This window comes from Pseudophryne corroboree (assembly GCF_028390025.1).
Source record: "Pseudophryne corroboree isolate aPseCor3 chromosome 3 unlocalized genomic scaffold, aPseCor3.hap2 SUPER_3_unloc_40, whole genome shotgun sequence".
Taxonomy (NCBI): domain Eukaryota; kingdom Metazoa; phylum Chordata; class Amphibia; order Anura; family Myobatrachidae; genus Pseudophryne; species Pseudophryne corroboree.
In genome coordinates this window covers 638,999-664,996 of record NW_026967531.1, presented here as the reverse complement: position 1 = coordinate 664,996, position 25,998 = coordinate 638,999, and the positions used below count along the sequence as shown (strand labels likewise).

Genomic DNA, 25,998 nt, shown 5'->3' with positions numbered 1-25,998 from the left:
CCCCCCCCCTACTCCCTCAGTGCAGGTATACTGTTATACTGTTGCCCAAACAGTATACCGACAATAACAACGTTTAAAATAAACGGAGGAAAAATTCTCTGGAGCTCCAGAGTGGCATCCTCTCCTGAGGGCACATTTTACTAAACTGGATGTAGGAGAGGGCATAGAGGGGAGGAGCCAGCACACCCAATGGAAGAACTTTAAAGTGCACCGGCTATACTCCATCGTACAAAGTCCCCAGTATCCCTTATGGATGTTAGAGAAAAAGGAGTGGTTTATATATAGACCGGCATGTGCTAATAGAGACACTCTCATTGAATACCTGGCATGTTATACTATAGACAGATGTACTGCTAGCACACAGTATGGCTGCTGGTGACACACAGTGACATGATGTGAGGGGAGAGCAGGAGAATAATAGGGGCTGATGGCTCCTGATGTATGAGATACACCAGAGAGTGTGGGGAGGAGACTGGTCAGATCTCTGGGCTGGTGACACACAGTGACATGATGTGAGAGGGAGAGCAGGAGTATAATAGGGGCTAATGGCTCCTGATGTATGAGATACACCAGAGAGTGTGGGGAGGAGACTGGTCAGATCTCTGGGCTGGTAACACACAGTGACATGATGTGAGGGGGAGAGCAGGAGTATAATAGGGGCTGATGGCTCCTGATGTATGAGATACACCAGAGAGTGTGGGGAGGAGACTGGTCAGATCTCTGGGCTGGTAACACACAGTGACATGATGTGAGAGGGAGAGCAGGAGTATAATAGGGGCTAATGGCTCCTGATGTATGAGATACACCAGAGAGTGTGGGGAGGAGACTGGTCAGATCTCTGGGCTGGTAACACACAGTGACATGATGTGAGGGGGAGAGCAGGAGTATAATAGGGGCTGATGGCTCCTGATGTATGAGATACACCAGAGAGTGTGGGGAGGAGACTGGTCAGATCTCTGGGCTGGTAACACAGTGACATGATGTGAGGGGGAGAGCAGGAGTATAATAGGGGCTGATGGCTCCTGATGTATGAGATACACCAGAGAGTGTGGGGAGGAGACTGGTCAGATCTCTGGGCTGGTAACACAGTGACATGATGTGAGGGGGAGAGCAGGAGTGTAATAGGGGCTGATGGCTCCTGATGTATGAGATACACCAGAGAGTGTGGGGAGGACACTGGTCAGATCTCTGGGCTGGTAACACACAGTGACATGATGTGAGGGGGAGAGCAGGAGTATAATAAGGGCTGATGGCTCCTGATGTATTAGATACAATGAAGAGTGTGGGGAGGAGACTGGTCAGATCTCTGGGCTGGTAACACACAGTGACATGATGTGAGGAGGAGAGCAGGAGTATAATAGGGGCTGATGTCTCCTGATGTATGAGATACACCAGAGAGTGTGGGGAGGAGACTGGTCAGATCTCTGGGCTGGTAACACAGTGACATGATGTGAGGGGAGAGCAGGAGTATAATAGGGGCTGATGTCTCCTGATGTATGAGAAACAACAGAGAGTGAGGGGAGAGCAGGAGTATAATAGGGGCTGATGGCTCCTGATGTATGAGATACACCAGAGAGTGTGGGGAGGAGACTGGTCAGATCTCTGGGCTGGTAACACAGTGATATGATGTGAGGGGGAGAGCAGGAGTATAATAGGGGCTGATGGCTCCTGATGTATTAGATACACCAGAGAGTGTGGGGAGGAGACTGGTCAGATCTCTGGGCTGGTAACACAGTGACATGATGTGAGGGGGAGAGCAGGAGTATAATAGGGGCTGATGTCTCCTGATGTATGAGAAACAACAGAGAGTGAGGGGAGAGCAGGAGTATAATAGGGGCTGATGGCTCCTGATATATGAGATACACCAGAGAGTGTGGGGAGGAGACTGGTCAGATCTCTGGGCTGGTAACACACAGTGACATGATGTGAGGGGGAGAGCAGGAGTATAATAGGGGCTGATGGCTCCTGATGTATGAGATACACCAGAGAGTGTGGGGAGGAGACTGGTCAGATCTCTGGGCTGGTAATACACAGTGACATGATGTGAGGGGGAGAGCAGGAGTATAATAGGGGCTGATGGCTCCTGATGTATGAGATACACCAGAGAGTGTGGGGAGGAGACTGGTCAGATCTCTGGGCTGGTAACACAGTGATATGATGTGAGGGGGAGAGCAGGAGTATAATAGGGGCTGATGGCTCCTGATGTATTAGATACACCAGAGAGTGTGGGGAGGAGACTGGTTAGATCTCTGGGCTGGTAACACACAGTGACATGATGTGAGGGGAGAGCAGGAGTATAATAGGGGCTGATGGCTCCTGATGTATGAGATACACCTGAGAGTGTGGGGAGGAGACTGGTCAGATCTCTGGGCTGGTGACACACAGTGACATGATGTGAGGGGGAGAGCAGGAGTATAATAGGGGCTGATGTCTCCTGATGTATGAGATACACCACAGAGTGTGTGGGGAGGACACTGGTCAGATCTCTGGGCTGGTGACACACAGTGACATGATGTGAGGAGGAGAGTAGGAGTATAATAGGGGCTGATGGCTCCTGATGTACGAGATACACCAGAGAGTGTGGGGAGGAGACTGGTCAGATCTCTGGGCTGGTAACACACAGTGACATGATGTGAGGGGAGAGCAGGAGTATAATAGGGGCTGATGGCTCCTGATGTATGAGATACACCAGAGAGTGTGGGGAGGACACTGGTCAGATCTCTGGGCTGGTAACACAGTGACATGATGTGAGGGGGAGAGCAGGAGTATAATAGGGGCTGATGGCTCCTGATGTATGAGAAACAACAGAGAGTGAGGGGAGAGCAGGAGTATAATAGGGGCTGATGGCTCCTGATGTATGAGATACACCAGAGAGTGTGGGGAGGAGACTGGTCAGATCTCTGGGCTGGTAACACAGTGATATGATGTGAGGGGGAGAGCAGGAGTATAATAGGGGCTGATGGCTCCTGATGTATTAGATACACCAGAGAGTGTGGGGAGGAGACTGGTCAGATCTCTGGGCTGGTAACACAGTGACATGATGTGAGGGGGAGAGCAGGAGTATAATAGGGGCTGATGTCTCCTGATGTATGAGAAACAACAGAGAGTGAGGGGAGAGCAGGAGTATAATAGGGGCTGATGGCTCCTGATGTATGAGATACACCAGAGAGTGTGGGGAGGACACTGGTCAGATCTCTGGGCTGGTAACACACAGTGACATGATGTGAGGGGGAGAGCAGGAGTATAATAGGGGCTGATGGCTCCTGATGTATGAGATACACCAGAGAGTGTGGGGAGGACACTGGTCAGATCTCTGGGCTGGTAACACACAGTGACATGATGTGAGGGGGAGAGCAGGAGTATAATAAGGGCTGATGGCTCCTGATGTATTAGATACAATGAAGAGTGTGGGGAGGAGACTGGTCAGATCTCTGGGCTGGTAACACACAGTGACATGATGTGAGGAGGAGAGCAGGAGTATAATAGGGGCTGATGTCTCCTGATGTATGAGATACACCAGAGAGTGTGGGGAGGAGACTGGTCAGATCTCTGGGCTGGTAACACACAGTGACATGATGTGAGGGGGAGAGCAGGAGTATAATAGGAGCTGATGGCTCCTGATGTATGAGATACACCAGAGAGTGTGGGGAGGAGACTGGTCGGATCTCTGGGCTGGTAACACACAGTGACATGATGCGAGAGGAGAGCAGGAGTACAATAGGGGCTGATGTCTCCTGATGTATGAGATACACCAGAGAGTGTGGGGAAGAGACTGGTCAGATCTCTGGGCTGGTAACACACAGTGACATGATGTGAGAGGAGAGCAGGAGTATAATAGGGGCTGATGGCTCCTGACTCCACCACTGGGAAATTACATTTTCCTCATTAGTTTGTACTGACAGAGGAGGCTGTAGGATAAGAGATTGCTGTAGTGACTGAGCAAGGAGAATATGTGACTCTTTTCTGTAGTAAGTGTTTATTACTCACCTGTGCTGATATATGTAGGGATCTCCTCCTCCTTACACTGCTGATCACCCCTCACATATGTCTCTTCTTCTCCCTCTATATCTTCTGCCTTTATATCAGTCACATACATCTCTTCTTCTCCCTCTATATCTTCTGCCTTTATATCGGTCACATACGTCTCTTCTTCTCCCTCTGTATCTTCTGCCTTCATATCAGTCACATACGTCTCTTCTTCTCCCTCTATATCTTCTGCCTTTATATCAGTCACATACATCTCTTCTTCTCCCTCTGTATCTTCTGCCTTTATATCAGTCACATACGTCTCTTCTTCTCCCTTTATATCTTCTGCCTTTATATCAGTCACATACGTCTCTTCTTCTAACTCTATATCTTCTGTCTTCATATCAGTCACATACGTCTCTTCTTCTCCCTCTGTATCTTCTGCCTTCATATCAGTCACATACGTCTCTTCTTCTCCCTCTATATCTTCTGCCTTTATATCAGTCACATACGTCTCTTCTTCTCCCTCTATATCTTCTGTCTTCATATCAGTCACATACGTCTCTTCTTCTCCCTCTATATCTTCTGCCTTCATATCAGTCATGTACTAGAATGACATTTGCAAACAGATTAAACTGAGGTGAAACAGTATAATATCAGTGTATAAGACACACAGCTTCTCTACAGATCATATAGTGACAGTGACTTTGGTATATTGGTGAGACCCTAAATCCCACCTACCTGATCCTCCTGTGGGGTCCTGTGATTCTCCTCTGTACAATCCTGGGAATACAGAGGACGGGGACATCTCTCTGGGGTATCTCTGTTACTGGGTCCATCTGTAGGAGACACACAGTGACTGAGTACAGTGTATATATGTGATTATCAGGTGATGTGAGTATATAGGGGCCCCCATACCTGCTCTCCCCTGTACAATACATGACAGTCTCCTCTTACCCAGTGATGTGAGGGGCTGGTGATTCTCCATCATCACGTCCTTGTACAGACCCCTGTGTTCCTCTATATACTCCCCCTCCTGCATGGAGACATAGACAGTGACATCCTGACACCTTGTAGGAACCTGACACACACAGTGATACAGTCATCACCCAGACACGTCCCCTGGTGTTACTGTATAATGCCCCATTCCCAGCAGTCACCTCTCCAGTCATCACCCACACACATCCTCTGGTGTTACTGTATAATGTCCCATTCACGGCAGTCACCCCTCCAGTCATCAACTAGATACATCCCCTGGTGTTACTGTATAGTGTCCCATTCCCAGCAGTCACCTCTCCAGTCATCACCCAGACACGTCCCCCTGGTGTTACTGTATAATGGCCCATTCCCAGCAGTCACCTCTCCGGTCATCACCCAGACACATTCCCTGGTGTTACTGTATAATGTCCCATTCCCAGCAGTCACCTCTCCAGTCATCACCCAGACACGTCCCCTGGTGTTACTGTATAATGCCCCATTCCCAGCAGTCACCTCTACAGTCATCACCCAGACACGTCCCCCGGTATTACTGTATAATGTCCCATTCCCAGCAGTCACCTCTCCAGTCATCACCCAGACACATCCCCTGGTGTTACTGTATAATGCTCCATTCCCAGCAGTCACCTCTACAGTCATCACCCAGACACATCCCCTGGTGTTACTGTATAATGTCCCATTCACGGCAGTCACCTCTCCAGTCATCAACTAGACACATCCCCTGGTGTTACTGTATAATGTCCCATTCCCAGCAGTCACCTCTCCAGTCATCACCCAGACACGTCCCCCTGGTGTTACTGTATAATGCCCCATTCCCAGCAGTCACCTCTCCAGTCATCACCCAGACACAACCCCTGGTGTTACTGTATAATGCCCCATACCCAGCAGTCACCTCTCCAGTCAGCAGCTAAATGATCTTGTTGGTGAGTTTCAGGATCTTCTGGTCATTGTGTCTCTTATGTATCAGTGAGTCAGTAAGTGAGGTGGAGGCACTGTGATGGGACTCTAGGTCCTGCTTAGTCCACCTGCAACACGAGGATGGTTGCTGGGGGTCTCATGCTCACTGAATGTCTTCTTCACTATGGTGTAATCCTGCTAAATGGGGGAGACATCAATATCACTGTAAATACTCCCAGATCCCCTCACCTCCCCAGTCACATCCCTGTATTATCACTATAGTTAAAAATGATGTAAATGTGATGCTCCCAGATCACCCTCACCCCCAGTCATGTCCCTGTATTATTACTATAGATGTAATTGATGTCACTGTGACATTCTCAGATCCCCTCACCTCCCAGTCATGTCCCTGTATTATTACTATAGATATAAGTGATGTCACTGAGATGCTCCCAGATCCCCCTCACCTCCCCAGTCATGTCCCTGTATTATTACTATAGATGTAATTGATGTCACTGTGACATTCCCAGATGTACTCACCTTCCCAGTCATGTCCCTGTATTATCACTATAGATATAAGTGATGTCACTGTGAAACTCCCAGACCCCCTCACCTCCCCAGTCATGTCCCTGTATTATCACTATAGATATAAGTGATGTCACTGTGAAGCTCCCAGACCCCCTCACCTCCTTATTCATGTCCCTGTATTATCACTATAGATATAAGTGATGTCACTGTGTCTCTCCCAGACCTCCTCACCTCCACAGTCGTGTCCTTGTATTATTACTATAGATATAAGTGGCGTCACTGTGAAGCTCCCAGATCCCCTCACCTCCCCAGTCACATCCCTGTATTATCACTATAGATATAAGTGATGTCACTGTGAAGCTCCCAGATCCCCTCACCTCCCCAGTCATGTCCCTGTATTATTACTATAGATATAAGTGATGTCACAATGATGCTCCCATATCCCCTCACCTCCCCAGTCATGTCCCTGTATTATTACTATAGATATAAGTGATGTCACAGTGATGCTCCCAGATCCCCTCACCTCCCCAGTCACATCCCTGTATTATTACTATAGATGTAATTGATGTCACTGAGACGCTCTCAGATCCCCTCACCTCCCCAGTCATATTCCTGTATTATTACTATAGCTATAAGTGATGTCACTGTGACATCACCACCACTCCAAATGTATAATAATAATAATAATAATAAGACGACACCACAAGCTGCTGTCCCTGTATAATAATAACCATACACAAAAACCTGCTCCCCCCGTATTATAATAATAACAACAGAACACACCATTCAGCTCTCCATTTATAGTTATAATAAAATGACACCACAGGCTGCTCCCTCTGCAAAAAAATAATAATAATAGAACACAACAGGCTACTACCTTCTGTATAATAATAACAACAGGACACCACAGCCTGCTTCCCCTGTATAATAATAATGACAGGACACCACAGGCTGCTGCTCCTGCATAATAATAATAATAATAATAATAATAATAATAATAATAATAATAAGTGGACACCACTAGCTACTCCTTCTTTATAATATTAATAATAGGACAACATAGGCTGCTACTCCTGTATAATAATAATAATAATAATAATAATAATAATAATAATAATAATAATAAGTGGACACCACTAGCTACTCCTTCTTTATAATATTAATAATAGGACAACATAGGCTGCTACTCCTGTATAATAATAATAATAATAATAATAATAATAATAATAATAATAACAGGATGCCACAGGCTGATCCACTGTATAAAAATAATAACAACAATATCAACAACTGCACACCACATGCTACTCCCCCTGTATAATAGGATTTTAATACCTACAGGTAAATCCTTTTCTCTTAGTTCGTAGAGGATGCTGGGGTCATCATTAGAACCATGGGGTATAGACGGGATCCGCAGGAGATTTGGGCACTTTAAGACTTTGAAAGGGTGTGAACTGGCTCCTCCCTCTATGCCCCTCCTCCAGATTCCCATTATAGGAACTGTGCCCAGGGAGACGGACATTTCGAAGAAAGGATTTATTGTTAAACTAAGGTGAGATCCATACCAGCTCACACCTCAACCATACCGCAGAACATGGCATTCAACAGAACACAGGCCAACGGCATGAACAATTGCAGCAACAGGCTGACAAGAAACGTAACACTATGCTGGGGGAAGAGAGATGCAGATGCACACTTTATTAATAGGATGTGCAATCCAGGTTCCCCCCTTTTTTCCACTATATTTGTGTATATATTGTACACTGGTAGGCCGGCTTCCTTCCTCTGGATTTGCACTCCTCCCATTCACCCTCAGGTGTTTTAATTGGCTGGGTTCCTGCATCTCAGATCACACATTGATAAGGCCCTATTTAGAGGTAAGTCCTGTATAAATTTATAGAATGTGATAATATTAGGGATGTTAGGGACCAATGTGATGAAGTCACCTGGCCGCGGTACATGGGCCCGCATATTTGCGCAAATGTGTGCTAAGAACTTCAATTATACTCCATGGTGGTCATTCCGAGTTGTTCGCTCTGTAAATTTCTTCGCATCGCAGCGATTTTCCGCTTAGTGCGCATGCGCAATGTCCGCACTGCGACTGCGAAAAGTAAATTTGCTAAGAAGTTTGGTATTTTACTCACGGTATTACGAGGCCGTTTTATGGGTGTGTGCGGAAAAACGCTACCGTTTCTGGGAAAAATGCTGGAGTGGCTGGAGAAACGGAGAAGTGTCTGGGCGAACGCTGGGTGTGTTTGTGACGTCAAACCAGGAACGACAAGCACTGAACTGATCGCAGATGCCGAGTAAGTCTGGAGCTACTCAGAAACTGCTGAGAAGTGTCTATTCGCAATTTTGAGAATCTTTCGTTCACAATTCAACTATGCTAAGATTCACTCCCAGTAGGCGGCGGCTTAGCGTGTGCAATGCTGCTAAAAGCAGCTTGCGAGCGAACAACTCAGAATGAGGGCCCATGTTAATTGTGAGGGTTTATTTAAATTATTTTTATTATCAGTGTTCTTAGTGCTAAGAGTGTGCATCTGCATCTCTCTTCCCCCAGCATAGTAGTAGAAGCCTCAGCATGATAGCACCTCTTGATATCTTTAGTAATAGGATGTGCAATCCAGGTTCCCCCCTTAAGAAACGTAACACAGCATATGTGTAACCATAACTATTAACTGCAGATACAGTACGCACTGGGACGGGCGCCAAGCATCCTCCACGGACTAAGAGAAAAGGATTTACCGGTAAGTATTAAAATCCTATTTTCTCATACGTCCTAGAGGATGCTGGGGTCACCATTAGAACCATGGGATTATACCAAAGCTCTAGAACGGATGGGAGAGTGCGGACGACTCTGCAGCCCCCATTGACCAAACTTAAGGTCTCCATCGGCCAAGGTGTCAAACTTATAGAACTGTGCAAAAGTGTTTGGCCCCGACCAAGTAGCTGCTCGGCAAAGTTGCAATGCCGAGACCCCCCGGGCAGCCACCCAGGATGAGCCCACCTTCCTAGTGGAATGGGCCTTCACTGATTCCGGTTATGGCAATCCAGCAGTGGAATAGGCCTGCTGAATCGTGTTACAGATACAGCGCGCAATGGTCTGCTTGAAAGCAGGACACCCAACCTTGTTGGGAGCATACAGGACAAATAGAGCTTCTGTTTTTCTGAAGTGAGCCGTTCTGGTGATATAAATCTTTAAAGCTCTGACCACATCCAGAGATTTTGAATCAACGAAGGCATCAGTAGCCACAGGTACCACGATAGGTTGGTTATGTGGAAAGAGGAAACCACCTTTGGGAAAAATTGCTGACGTGTCCTCAATTCAGCTCTATCTTCACGGAAGATCAAATAAGGGCTCTTGTGAGACAAGGCCGCCAACTCAGACACCCACCATGCAGATGCCAAGGCCAACAGGATGACCACTTTCCAAGTGAGGAATTTCAACACCACCTTCCATAAAGGTTCAAACCAATGTGATTGAAGGAACTGCAACACCACATTAAGATCCCATGGTGCCAATGGAGGTTGGATGTGCAATACGCCCTTCAGGAAAGTCTGAACTTCTGGAAGGGAGGCCAATTGTTTCTGAAAGAAAATCGATAAGGCTGAAATCTGAACCTTGATTGAGCCCAATTTTAGGCGCGCATCCACACCTGCTTGTAGAAAATGGGGAAACCTTCCTAGCTGAAACTCTTCCATAGGAGCCTTCTTGGATTCACACCAAGACACATATTTTCTCCAAATATGGTGGTAATGTATAGACGTTACCCCTTTTCTGGCCTGAATAAGTGTGGGAATGACTTCACTGAGAATAACCTTACGTGCTAGGATTTTGCGTTCAACTGCCATGCCGTCAAACGTAGCCGCGGTAAGTCCTAATACACGCACAGAGGCCAGGGATCTCCGATGAGTAAGTCCTGAAGATCTGGATACCAAGCCCTCCTTGGCCAGTCTGGAACTATGAGGATCGCTCGGATCTTTGTTCTTCTTATGATCTTTAGAACTTTTGGAATGAGAGGAAGTGAAGGCAATACATACACCGACTGAAACACCCACGGTGTCACGAGAGCATCCACTGCAATCGCTTGAGGGTCCCTTGACATGGAACAATATCTCTGAAGCTTCTTTTTGAGACGAGAAGCCATCATGTCTACTTGAGGAGTTCCCCAATGACCTGTCACCTCTGCGAAGACTTCTTGGTGGAGGCCCCACTCTCCTGGATGGAGATCGTGTCTGCTGAGGAAGTCTGCTTCCCAGATGTCCACTCCTGGAATGAAGATTGCTGACAGAGCACTTGTATGCTTTTCCGCCCAGCGAAAAAGCCTTGTGGCTTCTGCCATCGCCGCTCTGTTTTTCGTTCCGCCCTGACGGTTTATGTACGCTACTGCTGTTACATTGTCTGACTGGATCAGTACAGGTAGATCTCGAAGAAGATGTTCCACTTGTAGGAGGCCGTTGTAAATTTCCCTTAGCTCCAGAACATTTATGTGGAGACAAGTTTCCTGACTTGACCATCTTCCTTGGAAGTTTTCTCCCATGGTGACTGCCCCCCAGCCTCGGAGGCTTGCATCCGTGGTCACTAGGATCCAGTCCTGTATCCCGAACCTGTGCCTCTCTAGGAGGTGAGAGCTGTGCAGCCACCACAGGAGTGATACCCTCGTCTTGGAAGACAGGATTATCTTCTGGTGCATGTGTAGATGGGACCCGGACCACTTGTTCAAGAGGTCGCGCTGGAACACTCTAGCATGTAACCTGCCAAACTGAATGGCCTCGTAGGCCACAACCCTCTTCCCCAGCAACCGAATGCATTGATGGATTGACACTCTTGGTGGTTTCAGACCAGACTCTGAAGTTCCAGAGCCTTTTCCACAGGAAGAAAGACTCTCTGTAGTTCTGTGTCCAATATCATTCCCAAAAATGACAACCGCATCGTCTGAATCAACTGTGATTTTGGCAAGTTTAGGAGCCAACCATGTTGTTGAAGAACTGTCATGGAGAGTGCAACGTTCCGGACCAACTGGTCCCTGGATCTCACCTTTATCAGGAGATCATTCAAGTATGGGATAATTGTGACTCCTTGCTTGCGAAGGAGAACAATCATCTCCGCCATTCATTTGGTGAAAATCCTCGGAGCCGTGGATGGACCAAACGGCAACGTTTGAAATTGGTAATGACACTCCTGAATTGCAAATCTCAGGTAAGCCTGGTGTGGAGGATAAATGGGAACATGTAAGTAGGCATCTTTTATGTCCACCGACACCATAAAATCCCCTTCCTCCAGGCTGGAGATCACTGCTCGGTGATCACTGCTCGGTGAGACATCTTGAATTTGAATCTCATTAGGTAGAAATTCAGAGATTTCATGTTATAGGATTGGTCTGACCGAGACGTCCGGCTTCGGGACCACAAACAGGCTCGAAAAAAACCTTCTCCCTATTGTGACTGGGGAACCTTAATGATAACTTGATTTTGACACAATTTTTGTATTGCGTCACAAATTACCTCCCTGTCCGGAAGAAAAGCTGGTAAGGCCGATTTGAAAAAACGGCGAGGGGGGACGTCTTGAAACTCCAGCTAGTACCCTTGGGATACTATTTGTAAAATCCAAGGGTCTAGGTTCGAACGAACCCAAAACTGACTTAAAAATTTGAGACGGGCCCCCACCAGTGCGGACTCCCGCATAGGAGCCCCGACGTCATGCGGTGGAATTGGCAGAAGCCTGGGAGAACTTCTGCTCCTGGGAGCCTGACAAGGCTGGAGATCGTTTACCTCTTCCCCTTCCTCTAGTAGCAAGGAAGGAAGAACCTCGGCCATTTCTGAATTTATTGGGCCGAAAGGATTGCATCTGATAATGGTACGTTTTCTTTTGTTGTGGAGGAACATAAGGTAAAAAGAATGAATTACCCGCGGTAGCCTAGACTCCAAATCATCAAGGCCGTCTCCAAATAAGGCCTTACTTTTACATGGTAGAGATTCCGTACTTTTCTTGTAGTCAGCATCAGCATTCCATTGGTGAATCCACAACGCACGCCTAGCTGAGACAGCCATGGCATTGGCCTTTGATCCCAAAAGACCAATAACTCTCGCAGCTTCCTTAAGGTATGCTGCAGCGTCCTTGATATAACCCAGTGTCAAGAGGATACTATCCCTATCTAGGGTATCTATATAAGATGACAAATTATCTGCCCACTTTTCGATAGCACTACTTACCCACGCAGACTCAATGACAGGTCGGAGTAGTGTACCCGTGATCACATAAATGGACTTCAATGTAGTTTCTTATTTACGATCCGCAGGATCCTTATGGGCCGCCGTGTCAGGTGACGGGAGAGCCACCTTTTCAGACAAATGAGACAAGGCCTTGTCCACAGTGGGGGGTGACTCCCACTTTTCCCTATCCGTCGAGGGAAACGGATAAGCTGCCATAATTCTTTTGGGAATCTGAAACTTTTTGTCAGGACCGTCCCAAACTTTTTCAAATAGCGTGTTCAGTTCATGAGAGGGATGAAACGATATCTCAGGTTTCCTTTGTTTATACATACAGACCCTTTTATCAGGGACAGCCAGGTCCTCCGTGATATGTAATACATCTTTAACCACCACAATCATGTACTGAATGCTTTTTGCCAATTTTGGGTCTAACCTGGAATCGCTATACTCAACACTGGAATCAGTGTCCGTGTCGGTATCAGTGTCTGCCAACTGGGCCAACGTACGTTTTTTTGTGACCCTGAGGGGACCTGACTTTGGAATAACATATCCCCCACAGATTTCTTCCATGCCTGGGTCTGAGACTCAGACTTATCTAGCCTCTTACTAATAAGAGGAACACATTTACCCAATCAGGAGTCGGCGGTGCCGACAGGGTCACCCCCGCAGCCGTTTCTGTCCCTAATACAGCCTCCTCCAGGGAAGAGCCTTCAGCCTCAGACATGTCGACACACGTGCACCAAACACCCTCAGACACACTGGACATATAGGGGACAGACCCACAGTAGAGTCTGTCAGAGAGACACAGAGATTTGCCAGCTCACAACCCAGCGCCAAATCACCGGTTCTGAAACACTAAAGAATGCCCCAGACCTGCAGCGCTTTATATTAAATATATATATACACATATATTGCACCAATATTTCTGTGCCCCCCCTCCGTTTTGCACCCTGATACTTATTCAGAAGTGTGAGGAAGGACCAGCGTCTCTGCAGCCGTGTAGAGGAAAATGGCGCTGAGCGAGCTGTGAGGATGAAGCTCCACCCCTTAATGGCGCGGTTCAGTCCCGCTTTTTTTAAATATATATTTATACTGGCGGGGGTTAGGACAGTGCCTAGGCACTTATGTCCCCTTCTGCCAGTTTATTTTGAGGCTTTTCTGCTGCCCAGGGCACCCCCCTCCCGCACCCTGTAGTGTCGCTGTGTGTGTGTGGGTGCATGGCGCGCAGCGTGCGATCGCTGTGCTGTACCTCAGAATGCCGTCACTGAGGTCTTCTGATCTTCTTCTACTCATCTGACTTCTGGCTCTGTAAGGGGGGTGACGGCCGGCTCTGGGAACGAGCATCTAGGCGTACCTAGTGATCAGACCCTCAGGAGCTAATGGTGTCCTGTAGCCAGAAGCAGAGCCATTGAACTCACAGAAGTAGGTCCTGCTTCTCTCACCTCAGTCCCACGATGCAGGGAGACTATTGCCAGCAGTCCTCCCTGAAAATAAAAAACCTAACATAAGTTTTTCCGGGAAACTCAGTAGAGCTCCCTGTAGTGCGTCCAGTCTCACTGGGCACAATTCTAAAACTGGAGTCTGGAGGAGGGGCATAGAGGGAGGAGCCAGTTCACACCCTTTCAAAGTCTTAAAGTGCCCATGTATCCTGCGGATCCCGTCTATACCCCATGGTACTAATGGTGACCCCAGCATCCTCTAGGACGTATGAGAAAATAATAATAATAATGCTGCCACTATATAATAATAACAGGACACCACAGTCTGCTCCTCCTGTATAATACCAGGACACTACAGGCTGCTCCTACTGTATAATAACAGGACACCACAGGCTGCTCCCCCTGTATAATAATAATAATAATAATAATAATAATAATAATAGGACACCAATGGCCGCTCCGCCTGTTTAATAATAGCACACCACAGGCTGCTCCTCCTGTATAATAATAACAGGACACCACAGGCTGATCCTCCCATATTATAACAACAACAACAACAACAACAGGACACCACAGGCTGCTCCTCCTGTATAATACCAGGACACTACAGGCTGCTCCTACTGTATAATAATAATAATAATAATAATAGGACACCAATGGCCGCTCCCCCTGTTTAATAATAGCACACCACAGGCTGCTCCTCCTGTATAATAATAACAGGACACCACAGGCTGATCCTCCCGTATTATAACAACAACAACAACAACAGGACACCACAGGCTGCTCCTCCTGTCTATTATGACAACACAGGATGCTGCCCCTGTACATTATTGCAACACAGGCTGCTCCTCCTGTATACTATGACAACACAAGTTGTTACCCCTGTATATTATGACAACACAGGCCGCTCCTCCTGTATACTATGACAGCACAGGCCACTCTCCCTGTATATTATGACAACACAGGTCGATCCTCCTGTATACTATGATGGCACAGGCCACTCTCCCTGTATACTATGACAACACAGGCAGCTCCCCCTGTACAGCACAATGCCACAACACAAGTAATGTCCCGTGTATAGAATTACGGTAACGGCGGGGTCTGCACCACCTGTATTACGGTAACGGCGGGGTCTGCACCACCTGTATTACAGTAATAGGACACTAGAGTGTCAGCCACCTGTACAGGGATAATGCAGCACCAGAGGCTGCTCCAGCTGCACTATAACAAGGCACCAGAGGCTGCTCCCCCTGTAGTACAGAACCTGACACCAGAGCTGCTCAGCCTATAGAATAATAATAATAATATCATTACCTGCTGCCAGACACAGCAATGGCTGCTCTCTGCTCCTGCTGCCTTGTGGGAATGATAGAAGGAAGGCGGAGCTCAGACCAGGGGAAAATGGCCGCCGCTCCTGACGTCACTACACGGCCAGGGAACCTATTGCTGCTGCCGGACTGGTCTACAAGAAAATGGCCGCCGGCCTCTTCCACTGAGGACATGTATGGTAATAGTCATTACAGAGTGCTGGGCTTTGGGCGGGGTGGAGGAGGGGAGGTGCCAGTAACAAGGTAGCAACCGTTGCCAATCATACCCTACTTCCTGCCTGTGCGTTCCACCTTACTTCCGGACTGTGCGTTCCACATGCAGGAAGTGAGTTTTCATCGACTTGTGCAGCCTCCCAGTGTCCGTGGAGATCAGGTAATGGCGTCTTACTATACAGGGGGAGCAGCCTGTGGTGACCTGTTGTTGTTATTATTATTATACAGGGGGAGCAGCCTGTGGTGTCCTGTTATTATTATTATACAGGGGGAGCAGCCTGTGGTGTCCTGATATTAATATTATTATTATTATTATTATACAGCAGGAGCAGCCTGTGGTGTCTTGTTATTATTATACAGGATGAGCAGCCTGTGGTGTCCTATTTTTATTATTATTATTATTATTATTATTATTATTATTATTATTATTATTATTATTATACAGGGGGAGGAGCCTGTGGTGTCCTGATATTATTTGTATACAGGGCGAGCAGCCTGTGGTATCCTGTTATTATTATTATTATACAGGTGGAGGAGCCTGTGGTGTCCTGATATTATTTGTATACAGGGCGAGCAGCCTGTTGTCTCTTGTTGTTATTGTTATTATTACAATACAGGAGTAGCAGTGTGTGGTGTCCTGTTATTATTATTATTATTACTACTATTATTATTATTATACAGAGGGAGCAGCTTGTGGTGTCCTGTAATTATTATTATTATACAGGAGGAGCAGCTTGTGGTGTCCTGTTATTATTATACAGGGGGAGTAGCCTGTGGTGTCCTTTTATTATTATTATACTGGAGGAGCAACCTGTGGTGTCCTGTTAATAAAGACATATGTTATTATGTTTATGCTGGGGTGCAGCCTTTAGTGTCGTTGTTATTATTATTATTAATTTTATTATATGAAATTGTGGGGATTGAAAATATTGCTCAAATTCTCGGATATATTAAAGCAGAGACCATAATATCCCTGGCATGTGTAACAGATGATAATTGAAGCAGTATGAAGAAAATGTATATCACACACCTGGGAGTGTCACAGTGACATCATTTAGATCTATAGTAATAAAGGTACATGACTGGGGAGGTAAAGGGATCTGGGAGTGTCACTTTGACATCACTTATATCTATAGTAATAATACAGGGACATGACTGGGGAGGCGAGGGGATCTGGGAGTGTCACAGTGATGTCACTTATATCTATAGTAATAATACAGGGACATGACTGGGGAGGTGAGGGGATCTGGGAGCATCACTGTGACCTTATATCTATAGTAATAATACAGGGACATGACTGGGGAGGTGAGGGGGACCTGGGAGTGTCACAGTGACAAGAGAAAGAAAGTAGACTTCTTTGTGGGCGCACTCTTGTGAAGAAATAATGAGATATTCTCAAAGAGTAAAATATAACTTTTATTACAAATGATTAAGAAATTATTCAATCTCCTGAGAACAAATAATGTCTCCTGCCGCCTTTCCCCTGCCTGTCTCCTGCCGCCTTTCCCCTGCCTGTCTCCTGTTGCCTTTACCCCGTCTGTCTCCTGCCGCCTTTCCCCTGCCTGTCTCCTGCCACCTCCACCCTGCAGCCCACCTGCCTGTCTCCTGCCGCCTTTTTCCTGCCTGTCGCCTTTTCCCTGTCTCCTGCTCCCCCTGGCCGGTCTCCTGCCGCCTTTCCCCTGTCTCCTGCCACCCCCTCCCTGTCTCCTGCCACCTCCTTGCCTGTCTCCTGCAACCTTTCCCCTGCCTGTTTCCTGCAACCTTTCCCCTGCCTGTCTCCTGCAACCTTTTCCCTGCCTGTCTCCTGCCGCCTTTCCACCTCCTGTCTTCTGCCACCTCCTTGCCTGTCTCCTGCCACCTTTGCTACACCATCGGCTGGATGTGTGAAACCTGAGGTCACGGAGACTGTCGCCGCAGCTCCATGAATGAGGCCATGAAATTTCCCTCAGGAGACCCTGTCCCTTCACAACCAATTCTCACCCTTACACCACTTCATGGCTGCAGCCATACTCGTCTGACAACTCAGGACACATAGAGCACATGCTCCGTACGGGTTTTGCACATGAGCGGTGTACCGAACATCAGCTCATTGTGACTCCACCCACAATAGCGCTACATTCTAGATCAGTCCCACTATGCAGTACAGCCTTATGGGGCTGGGTCACAGGAACCTCGGAGACACTGACCAGGACTCTGTGGCTGTGAGCAAATAGGAGACTTAATGACCACTCTATTTTATATTTACTATGTTACATGTGCAATATGTTTTATGTATTATATTTATTCCAAGGAACTCCAGCTGTGGGGAACGGAGTCTTTATTACACATCACACGTTCTGTATTCTCTCTGATTCACAAAGGATGGACAAGGACAGGAGTCACAGGACTGAAAAGATAATAAATATCACCCTGGAGATCATCTACCTACTGACTGGGGAGGTGAGTGGATCTGGGAGCGTCTCAGTGACCTTATATCTATAGTAATAATACAGGGACATGACTGGGGAGGTGAGTGGATCTGGGAGCGTCACAGTGACCTTATATCTATAGTAATAATACAGGGATATGACTGGGGAGTTGAGTGGATCTGAGAGCATCAAAGTGACCTTATATCTATAGTAATAATACAGGGACATGACTGGGGAGGTGAGGGGATCTGGGAGCATCACTGTGACTTTATATCTATAGTAATAATACAGGGACATGACTGGGGAGGTGAGGGGATCTGGGAGCATCACTGTGACATCACTTATATCTATAGTAATAATACAGGGACATGATTGGAGAGGTAAGGGGAACTGGGAGTGTCACAGGGACCTTATATCTTTAGTAATGATACAGGAACATAACTGGGGAGGTGAGGGGATCTGGGAGCGTCACAGTGACCTTATATCTATAGTGATAATACAGGGACATGACTGGGAAGGTGAGGGGATCAGGGAGCATCACTGTGGCCTTATATCTATAGTAATAATAGAGGGACATGACTGGGGAGGTGAGGGGATCTGGGAGCATCACTGTGACCTTATATCTATAGTAATAATACAGGAACATGACTGGGGAGGTGAGGGGATCTAGGAGTGTCACAGTGACATCACTTATATCTATAGTAATAATACAGGGACATGACTGGGGAGGTGATAGGATCTGGAAGCATCACTGTGACCTTATATCTATAGTAATAATACAGGGACATGACTGGGGAGGTGAGGGGATCTGGGTGCGTCACTGTGACATCTCTAATATCTATAGTCATAATAGAGGAATATGACTGGGAATCAGAGCATCACAGTGAGGTCACATATCTATAGTAATAATACAGGGATGTCACTGGGGAGGTGAGGGGATCTGGGAGCATCACAGTGACATCACGTATATCTATAGTAATAATACAGGGACTTGACTTGGGAGGTGATGGGATCTTGGAGATTCATAGTGACGTCACTCATCTATAGTAATAATACAGGGACATGACTGGGGGGGTGAGAGGATTTTAAAGCGTTACTGATAAGTAACTTATATCTATAGTAAATACAGGGACTTGACTACGGAGGTGGGGGGATCTGGAAGCGGCGCAGTGATGTCACATATCTATAGCAATAACACAGGGGAATGACTGGGGAGGTGAGGTGATCTGGGATCGTCACAGTGGCATCACATATCTATAGTAAATACAGGGACATGACTGGGGAGGGAAGGGGATCTGGTAGTGACGCAGTGATGTCACATATCTATAGTAATAACACATGGACATGACAGGGGAGGTGAGGTGATCTGGGAGTGTCACAGTGACATCACTTATATCTATAGTAATCATACAAGGACATGACTGGGGAGGTGAAGGGATCTGGGAGCATCACTTTGACGTCACATATATCTATAGTATTAATACAGGGACATAACTGCATAGGTGAGGGGTTTGGGAGCGTCACAGTGATGTCACTTTTGTCTATAGTAATAAAACAGGGACATGACTGGGGAAGTGAGTGAATCTTGGAGTGTCACAGTGACATCACTTATATCTTTAGTAATAATTCAGGGACATGACTGGGGAGGTGAGGGGGTCTTGGAGCCTGACAGTGACATCACTAATATCTATAGTAATAATACAGGGACACGACTGAGGAGGTTAAGGGATCTTGCAGCTTCATAGTGACGTCACTTATATCTATAGTAATAATACAGGGACATGACTGGGGAGGTGAGTGGATCTGGGAGTGTATATATTGATATTTGATGTCTCCACCATTACACAGGATTACACAATAGTGAAGAAGACATCCAATGGGTGTGAGACACCCAGCAGCCATCCCCGTGTATCAGGAGGACTGAGTAGAACCCAAAGCCCAATCACGGTGCCTCCACCTCACTCACTGACACATGAGAGACACAATGACAAGAAGATCCTGGAACTCACCAACAAGATCATTCAACTGCTGACTGGAGAGGTGACTGCTGGGAATGGGGCATTATACAGTAACAACGGGGGATGTGTCTGGGTGATGACTGGAGAGGTGACTGCTGGGAAGGGGACATTATACAGTAACACCGGGGGATGTGTCTGGGTGATGACTGGAGAGGTGACTGCTGGGAATGGGACATTATACAGTAACACCAGGGGACGTGTCTGGGTGATGACTGGAGAGGTGACTGCCGGGAATGGAGCATTATACAGTAACACCGGGGAATGTGTCTGGGTGATGACTGGAGAGGTGACTGCCGGGAATGGGGCATTATACAGTAAAACCGGGGGATGTGTCTGGGTGATGACTGGAGAGGTGACTGCTGGGAATGGGACATTATACAGTAACACCAGGGGATGTGTCTGGGTGATGCCTGGAGAGGTTACTGCTTGGAATGGGACATTATACAGTAACACCAGGGGACGTGTCTGGGTGATGACTGGAGAGGTGACTGCTGGGAATGTAACATTATACAGTAACACCGGGGGATGTGTCTGGGTGATGACTGGAGAGGTGACTGCTGGGAAGGGGACATTATACAGTAACACCGGGGAATGTGTCTGGGTGATGACTGGAGAGGTGACTGCTGGGAATGGGGCATTATACAGTAACACCAGGGGACGTGTCTGGGTGATGACTGGAGAGGTGACTGCTGGGAATGGGGCATTATACAGTAACACCGGGGGATGTGTCTGGGTGATGACTGTATCACTGTGTGTGTCAGGTTCCTATAAGGTGTCAGGATGTCACTGTCTATGTCTCCATGCAGGAGGAGGAGTATATAGAGGAACACAGGGGTCTGTACAAGGACGTGATGATGGAGAATCACCGGCCCCTCACATCACCGGGTAAGAGGAGACTGTCATGTATTGTACAGGGGAGAGCAGGTATGGGGGCCCCTATATACACACATCATCTGATAATCACATATATACACTGTACTCAGTCACTGTGTGTCTCCTACAGATGGTCCCAGTAACAGAGATACCCCAGTGAGACGTCCCCGTCCTCTGTATTCCCAGGATTGTACAGAGGAGAATCACAGGATCCCACAGGAGGATCAGGTAGGTGGGATTTAGGGTCTCCCAAATATACCAAAGTGACTGTCACTATAGAAACATAGAATTTGTCGACAGATAAGAACCACTTGGCCCATCTAGTCTGCCCCTTATTTTTTTTTATTTTTTTTATCACTAACCTTATTTGATCCTTATTTCTTTGTAAGGATATCCTTATGTCTATCCCATGCATGTTTAAATTGCTCTACTGTCTTAGCCTCTACCACCTCTGATGGGAGGCTATTCCACTTGTCCACTACCCTTTCTGTGAAATAATTTTTCCGCAAATTTCCCCTGAACCTCCCCCCCTCCAGTCTCAGTGCATGTCCTCGTGTCCTATTGCTTCTCTTCATTTGGAGAATGTTTCCCTCCTGGACTTTGTTAAAAGCCTTCATATATTTGAAAGTTTCTATCATGTCCCCCCTTTCCCTTCTCTGCTCCAAACTATACATATTGAGATTTCTTAGTCTTTCTGGGTATGTTTTGTGATGTAAGCCATGCACCATTTTAGTTGCCCTCCTTTGTACAGTTTCTAATGTATTAATATCCTTTTGAAGATATGGCCTCCAGAACTGAATACAGTATTCTAGATGAGGCCGTACCAATGACCTATACAGTGGCATTATTACTTCTTTCTTTCTGTTACTGATTCCTCTCCCAATGCAGCCAAGCATCTGACTAGCCTTCCTCATTGCCTTGTTACATTGCTTACCTGCTTTTAAGTCATCTGAAATAGTGACTCCTAGATCCCTTTCCTCCTCAGTAGTTTCCAGTATAGTGCCATTAATACTATATTTAGCTTTAGGATTTTTGAGACCCAAGTGCATGATTTTGCATTTTTTGGCATTAAACTGTAATTGCCAGACTCTTGACCATTCCTCTAGTCTACCTAGATCCTCAATCATTTGTTTTGCCCCACCTGGTGTGTCTACCCTGTTGCATACCTTTGTGTCATCTGCAAAAAGGCATACTTTCCCTTTAATGCCATTTGCAATGTCGCCAATAAAGATATTAAAAAGCACTGGTCCAAGTACAGATCCCTGGGGTACTCCACTGGTAACATTTCCCTCCTGTGAATGCACTCCATTTACCACAACTCTCTGTGTTCTATCCTTCAACCAAGATCTTATCCATTCAATAATCCTAATATCCAATCCCAAACTTTCAAGTTTATTTAGCAGTCTGCGATGTGGACTGTGTCAAAAGCCTTACTAAAGTCTAGATAAGGTATATCCATGGCTCCACCTTTATCCATCACTTTAGTCACACAATCAAAAAAGTCAATAAGATTCGTTTGACATGATCTTCCCCCAGTGAATCCATGCTGTTTGGGATCCAGTAATTTGCCGGATTTGAGATAATCTACAACTCTTTCTTTTAAGAGTGTTTCCATCAATTTCCCTACTACTGATGTAAGACTCACTGGTCTGTAGTTGTTTGCCTCTTCCTTGCTTCCACTTTTGTGCAGTGGGACTACGTTTGCTCTTTTCCAGTCCCCTGGAATTTCTCCTGTAGCTAATGACTGGTTGAATAATTCTGTCAATGGTGCTACCAGCACCTCTTTAAGTTCTTTTAATATCCTTGGATCTAATGTGTAGAGAAGCTGTATGTGTCTTATACAATGATATTATACTGTTTCACCTCAATTTAAATTGTATTTCTCTTTCATCCACTAGGGGACACTGGAGTCTTATACAGTAGGGGTCTAAAGCTTGCAACCGGAGGTGTGGCACAATGTAAAATTAGCATTGTCTGCACAGCCGGCTCCTCCCCCTTCACATCCCTTCTCCCTCAGTTTGAAAAATTGTGCCTAGGAGGTAACATTACAGAAAACTCAGGCTGCGTCAACCTAATGAAAAGGGGCACAAAAGCCTTTGAATTAGAGAGACAATGATCCCATATAAAGGGATCTGCATCTCTCTATGGAAAATCCGGAGCACAGAGTCAGCATTTCCATGGGCAGTGAGTACTGGTGGGTAATATGGGCCTTAGATAGAAAGGCAGAGGCTATTAGCAGACTCCTTCCAATTCCCACAACTTAAAGTTTAAAAAATGATTATTATTATTATCTGGCCAGTGTGCACGCTGCTGCCTCCAGGCTTCCTGTAACTTATGTCCTGGCAGACTAGCAGCGCAGCTCCCCCGCCGCCCGACTTCTTTTATACGCACAGCGAATGCTCAAACACTCCCTGGCCGGCTTCTACTCCCGCTGCATGTCAGCTCCTCCCCCCCCCCCCTCTACATCGGAGGGAGACGCATCGCGGCTGTCAGCGGCGGCATCCTCACATACAGCGGGGACGCGCACTGACCTCCCGCCACACGCTGAAATGGTTTCTCGCCCTCTCCCACCGCCAGCGGAGGGATACACAGCGCTCCTGTCAGTAGCAGCATCACACACACTACGGGCGCTTGGGAAGTGCGTCCACCGCCCGCTCAGATGATCTCTCGTCCCTTCCCGCCGCCAGCGGAGGGCTGAGGGTGACGACAAAGGGGGAAATTAATAGAAACTGATCCTCTTGCTAGTAAGTCCGGCCTGGGGCAGCCGTTAAGGGGGTAGAGTGACCCTAGGAAGGACCCAGAGAGCCTTAGTAATATATATTTATTAAATAAATGGCGGCCATTTTTAAATGAATAGAGGCGCCAAAAGGACTCTCTCAGGCGTTATTACCTTTAGAATAGACGGGCTTCCTGGCCGGTCAGAGCAGAGGGACGGGTTATTATAATAGAGCAACTGCTCCCTCTACTGGACATTTGTATTTAGGACTCTCTCAGGCGTTATTACCATTAGAATAGACAGGCTTCCTGGCCGGTCAGAGCAGAGGGACGGGTTATTATAATAGAGCAACTGCTCCCTCTACTGGACATTTGTATTTAGGACTCTCTCAGGCGTTATTACCTTTAGAATAGACGGCTTCCTGGCCGGTCAGAGCAGAGGGACGGGTTATTATAATAGAGCAACTGCTCCCTCTACTGGACATTTGTGTTTAGGACTCTCTCAGGCGTTATTACCATTAGAATAGACAGGCTTCCTGGCCGGTCAGAGCAGAGGGACGGGTTATTATAATAGAGCAACTGCTCCCTCTACTGGACATTTGTATTTAGGACTCTCTCAGGCGTTATTACCTTTAGAATAGATGGGCTTCCTGGCCGGTCAGAGCAGAGGGACGGGTTATTATAATAGAGCAACTGCTCCCTCTACTGGACATTTGTATTTAGGACTCTCTCAGGCGTTATTACCATTAGAATAGACAGGCTTCCTGGCCGGTCAGAGCAGAGGGACGGGTTATTATAATAGAGCAACTGCTCCCTCTACTGGACATTTGTATTTAGGACTCTCTCAGGCGTTATTACCTTTAGAATAGATGGGCTTCCTGGCCGGTCAGAGCAGAGGGACGGGTTATTATAATAGAGCAACTGCTCCCTCTACTGGACATTTGTATTTAGGACTCTCTCAGGCGTTATTACCTTTAGAATAGATGGGCTTCCTGGCCGGTCAGAGCAGAGGGACGGGTTATTATAATAGAGCAACTACTCCCTCTACTGGACATTTGTATTTAGGACTCTGCTGCAATGGATTTTCAATGGATTCTGACAGGCATTTTTATGCTTTAGATTTTCAAGGAACTTCTAAACAAAAGATCCCGATAAAATGATGGGAACGACTGGATCACAACCCTGACCTCAGAACTGAAATACAGTTGGGTGTGTGAGGCTGGTGATATTATTATTCTAAATTGTTATTTTTTGTTTTGTGTGTAGTGTTTAGAAAGGTCCAGCTAGGGGGATCCAGAGTACCTTTACTCCCATCACCCGTTACCGTCTTTCTGTTCCTATTATAAAGGGGGGAAGCACTGAGGAGCGCTCTATGGGGTACGGCTTCAAATGTCAAAAGCACTAAGACTTATTATGTTTCCACAAAATGTAGTAAGATGAGCAAGGGTGAGCGGCTCCTGGGTATGCGTTGCCTGTCTTGTTAAGGGCGTCCAGCACGGGAGGAAGGCTCCGCCAAGGTCATGGGAGCAAGCCCTAACAGGTATTTCAAAGGAAATGTCAGAATCCTGCAAACAGCAGTCGGAAAGGACTGAGGGATTCTCAAAGACTATGGAGGAATTTCTGATTTAAATTAATCCCTCCTGCGCAAGCATAAAGAAATGCGAACAAGTCGATTAAGAGAACCATCCTCATCTTACACGAAGGAGGAAGAGGGTCTTATTATAGATAAAGTGGCAAGATACTTAAGTCTGCCTTAGATCAGGAGTTTAGATTCCCTTATAGAAGCGGATATAGAGACCCTAAACTTCAGGAAGTAAGAAGTTAAGGATACAGAGAGTTTTCGATTGATTCGTATCCCACAATCGTTGCCAGTAGTGCTCCCTATTCCTAGAACTCTCCAGACTCAGATGGCGAATTGTTAGGGTCTCCTGCCTCTATGCTGCCACGTCGTCATGGCAACCGGGAGACAAGTGCTAGCGGAGTGGCCTGAGCGCAGCTGATACTCCGGTTCGGGTCTTTTGCTGTGCAGTGGTTATAGGCTTTGTGCACGGCAGGGGATCCGGTGCTGGTTTTTGTGCTCACAGTCTGTGAGGTCTAAGTGGGGCGTGGACAGCACCTGCTATATAAGGCCTCTTCTCAGGTTAAGCAGATGCTGCTGAATCTTTGTTGGTTAGTCAGTTCCTGAAAGTTAGCCAGTACTGTTTAGCTTTGTATTTGTTTGTTGCTTACTGCAAATAGGCCTTGGGATTTGGTACTACAGTCTGCCAATCCAGACCTAGCAGTAAGACTGGAGTCAGTCGTTTAACTTGCTGGGGTTCTTTTGCTACTCTGTGAACTTAGCAAGTTTGCGGCTGTATTCTCAGACTTGCCTGCCAAAATCCTTTCTCACTGTGCAAGGTGTTCT

At 46.7% G+C, this 25,998-nt stretch overlaps 2 protein-coding genes across 2 annotated transcripts in view; one reads left to right on the top strand and one right to left on the bottom strand.

Moving 5' to 3' along the window:
* Positions 1 to 25,998, bottom strand: part of LOC134984215 (oocyte zinc finger protein XlCOF7.1-like) — a 194,752-nt gene that overhangs the window by 20,406 nt on the left and 148,348 nt on the right. Inside the window, exons 4-6 of the mRNA XM_063949845.1 lie at positions 4,924 to 4,996; positions 4,708 to 4,805; positions 3,988 to 4,573 (exon numbers count right to left, since the gene is read on the bottom strand). Of these exons, the coding sequence (XP_063805915.1) occupies positions 3,988 to 4,573; positions 4,708 to 4,805; positions 4,924 to 4,996 (757 nt within the window). The remainder of the gene's footprint in view (positions 1 to 3,987; positions 4,574 to 4,707; positions 4,806 to 4,923; positions 4,997 to 25,998) is intronic.
* LOC134984218 (oocyte zinc finger protein XlCOF7.1-like) overlaps positions 15,764 to 25,998 on the top strand; it is a 46,428-nt gene continuing 36,193 nt past the window's right edge. The window contains exons 1-5 of the mRNA XM_063949847.1: positions 15,764 to 16,654; positions 17,871 to 18,019; positions 19,837 to 20,028; positions 20,813 to 20,891; positions 21,010 to 21,111. Of these exons, the coding sequence (XP_063805917.1) occupies positions 17,942 to 18,019; positions 19,837 to 20,028; positions 20,813 to 20,891; positions 21,010 to 21,111 (451 nt within the window). The 5' untranslated portion in view covers positions 15,764 to 16,654; positions 17,871 to 17,941. The remainder of the gene's footprint in view (positions 16,655 to 17,870; positions 18,020 to 19,836; positions 20,029 to 20,812; positions 20,892 to 21,009; positions 21,112 to 25,998) is intronic.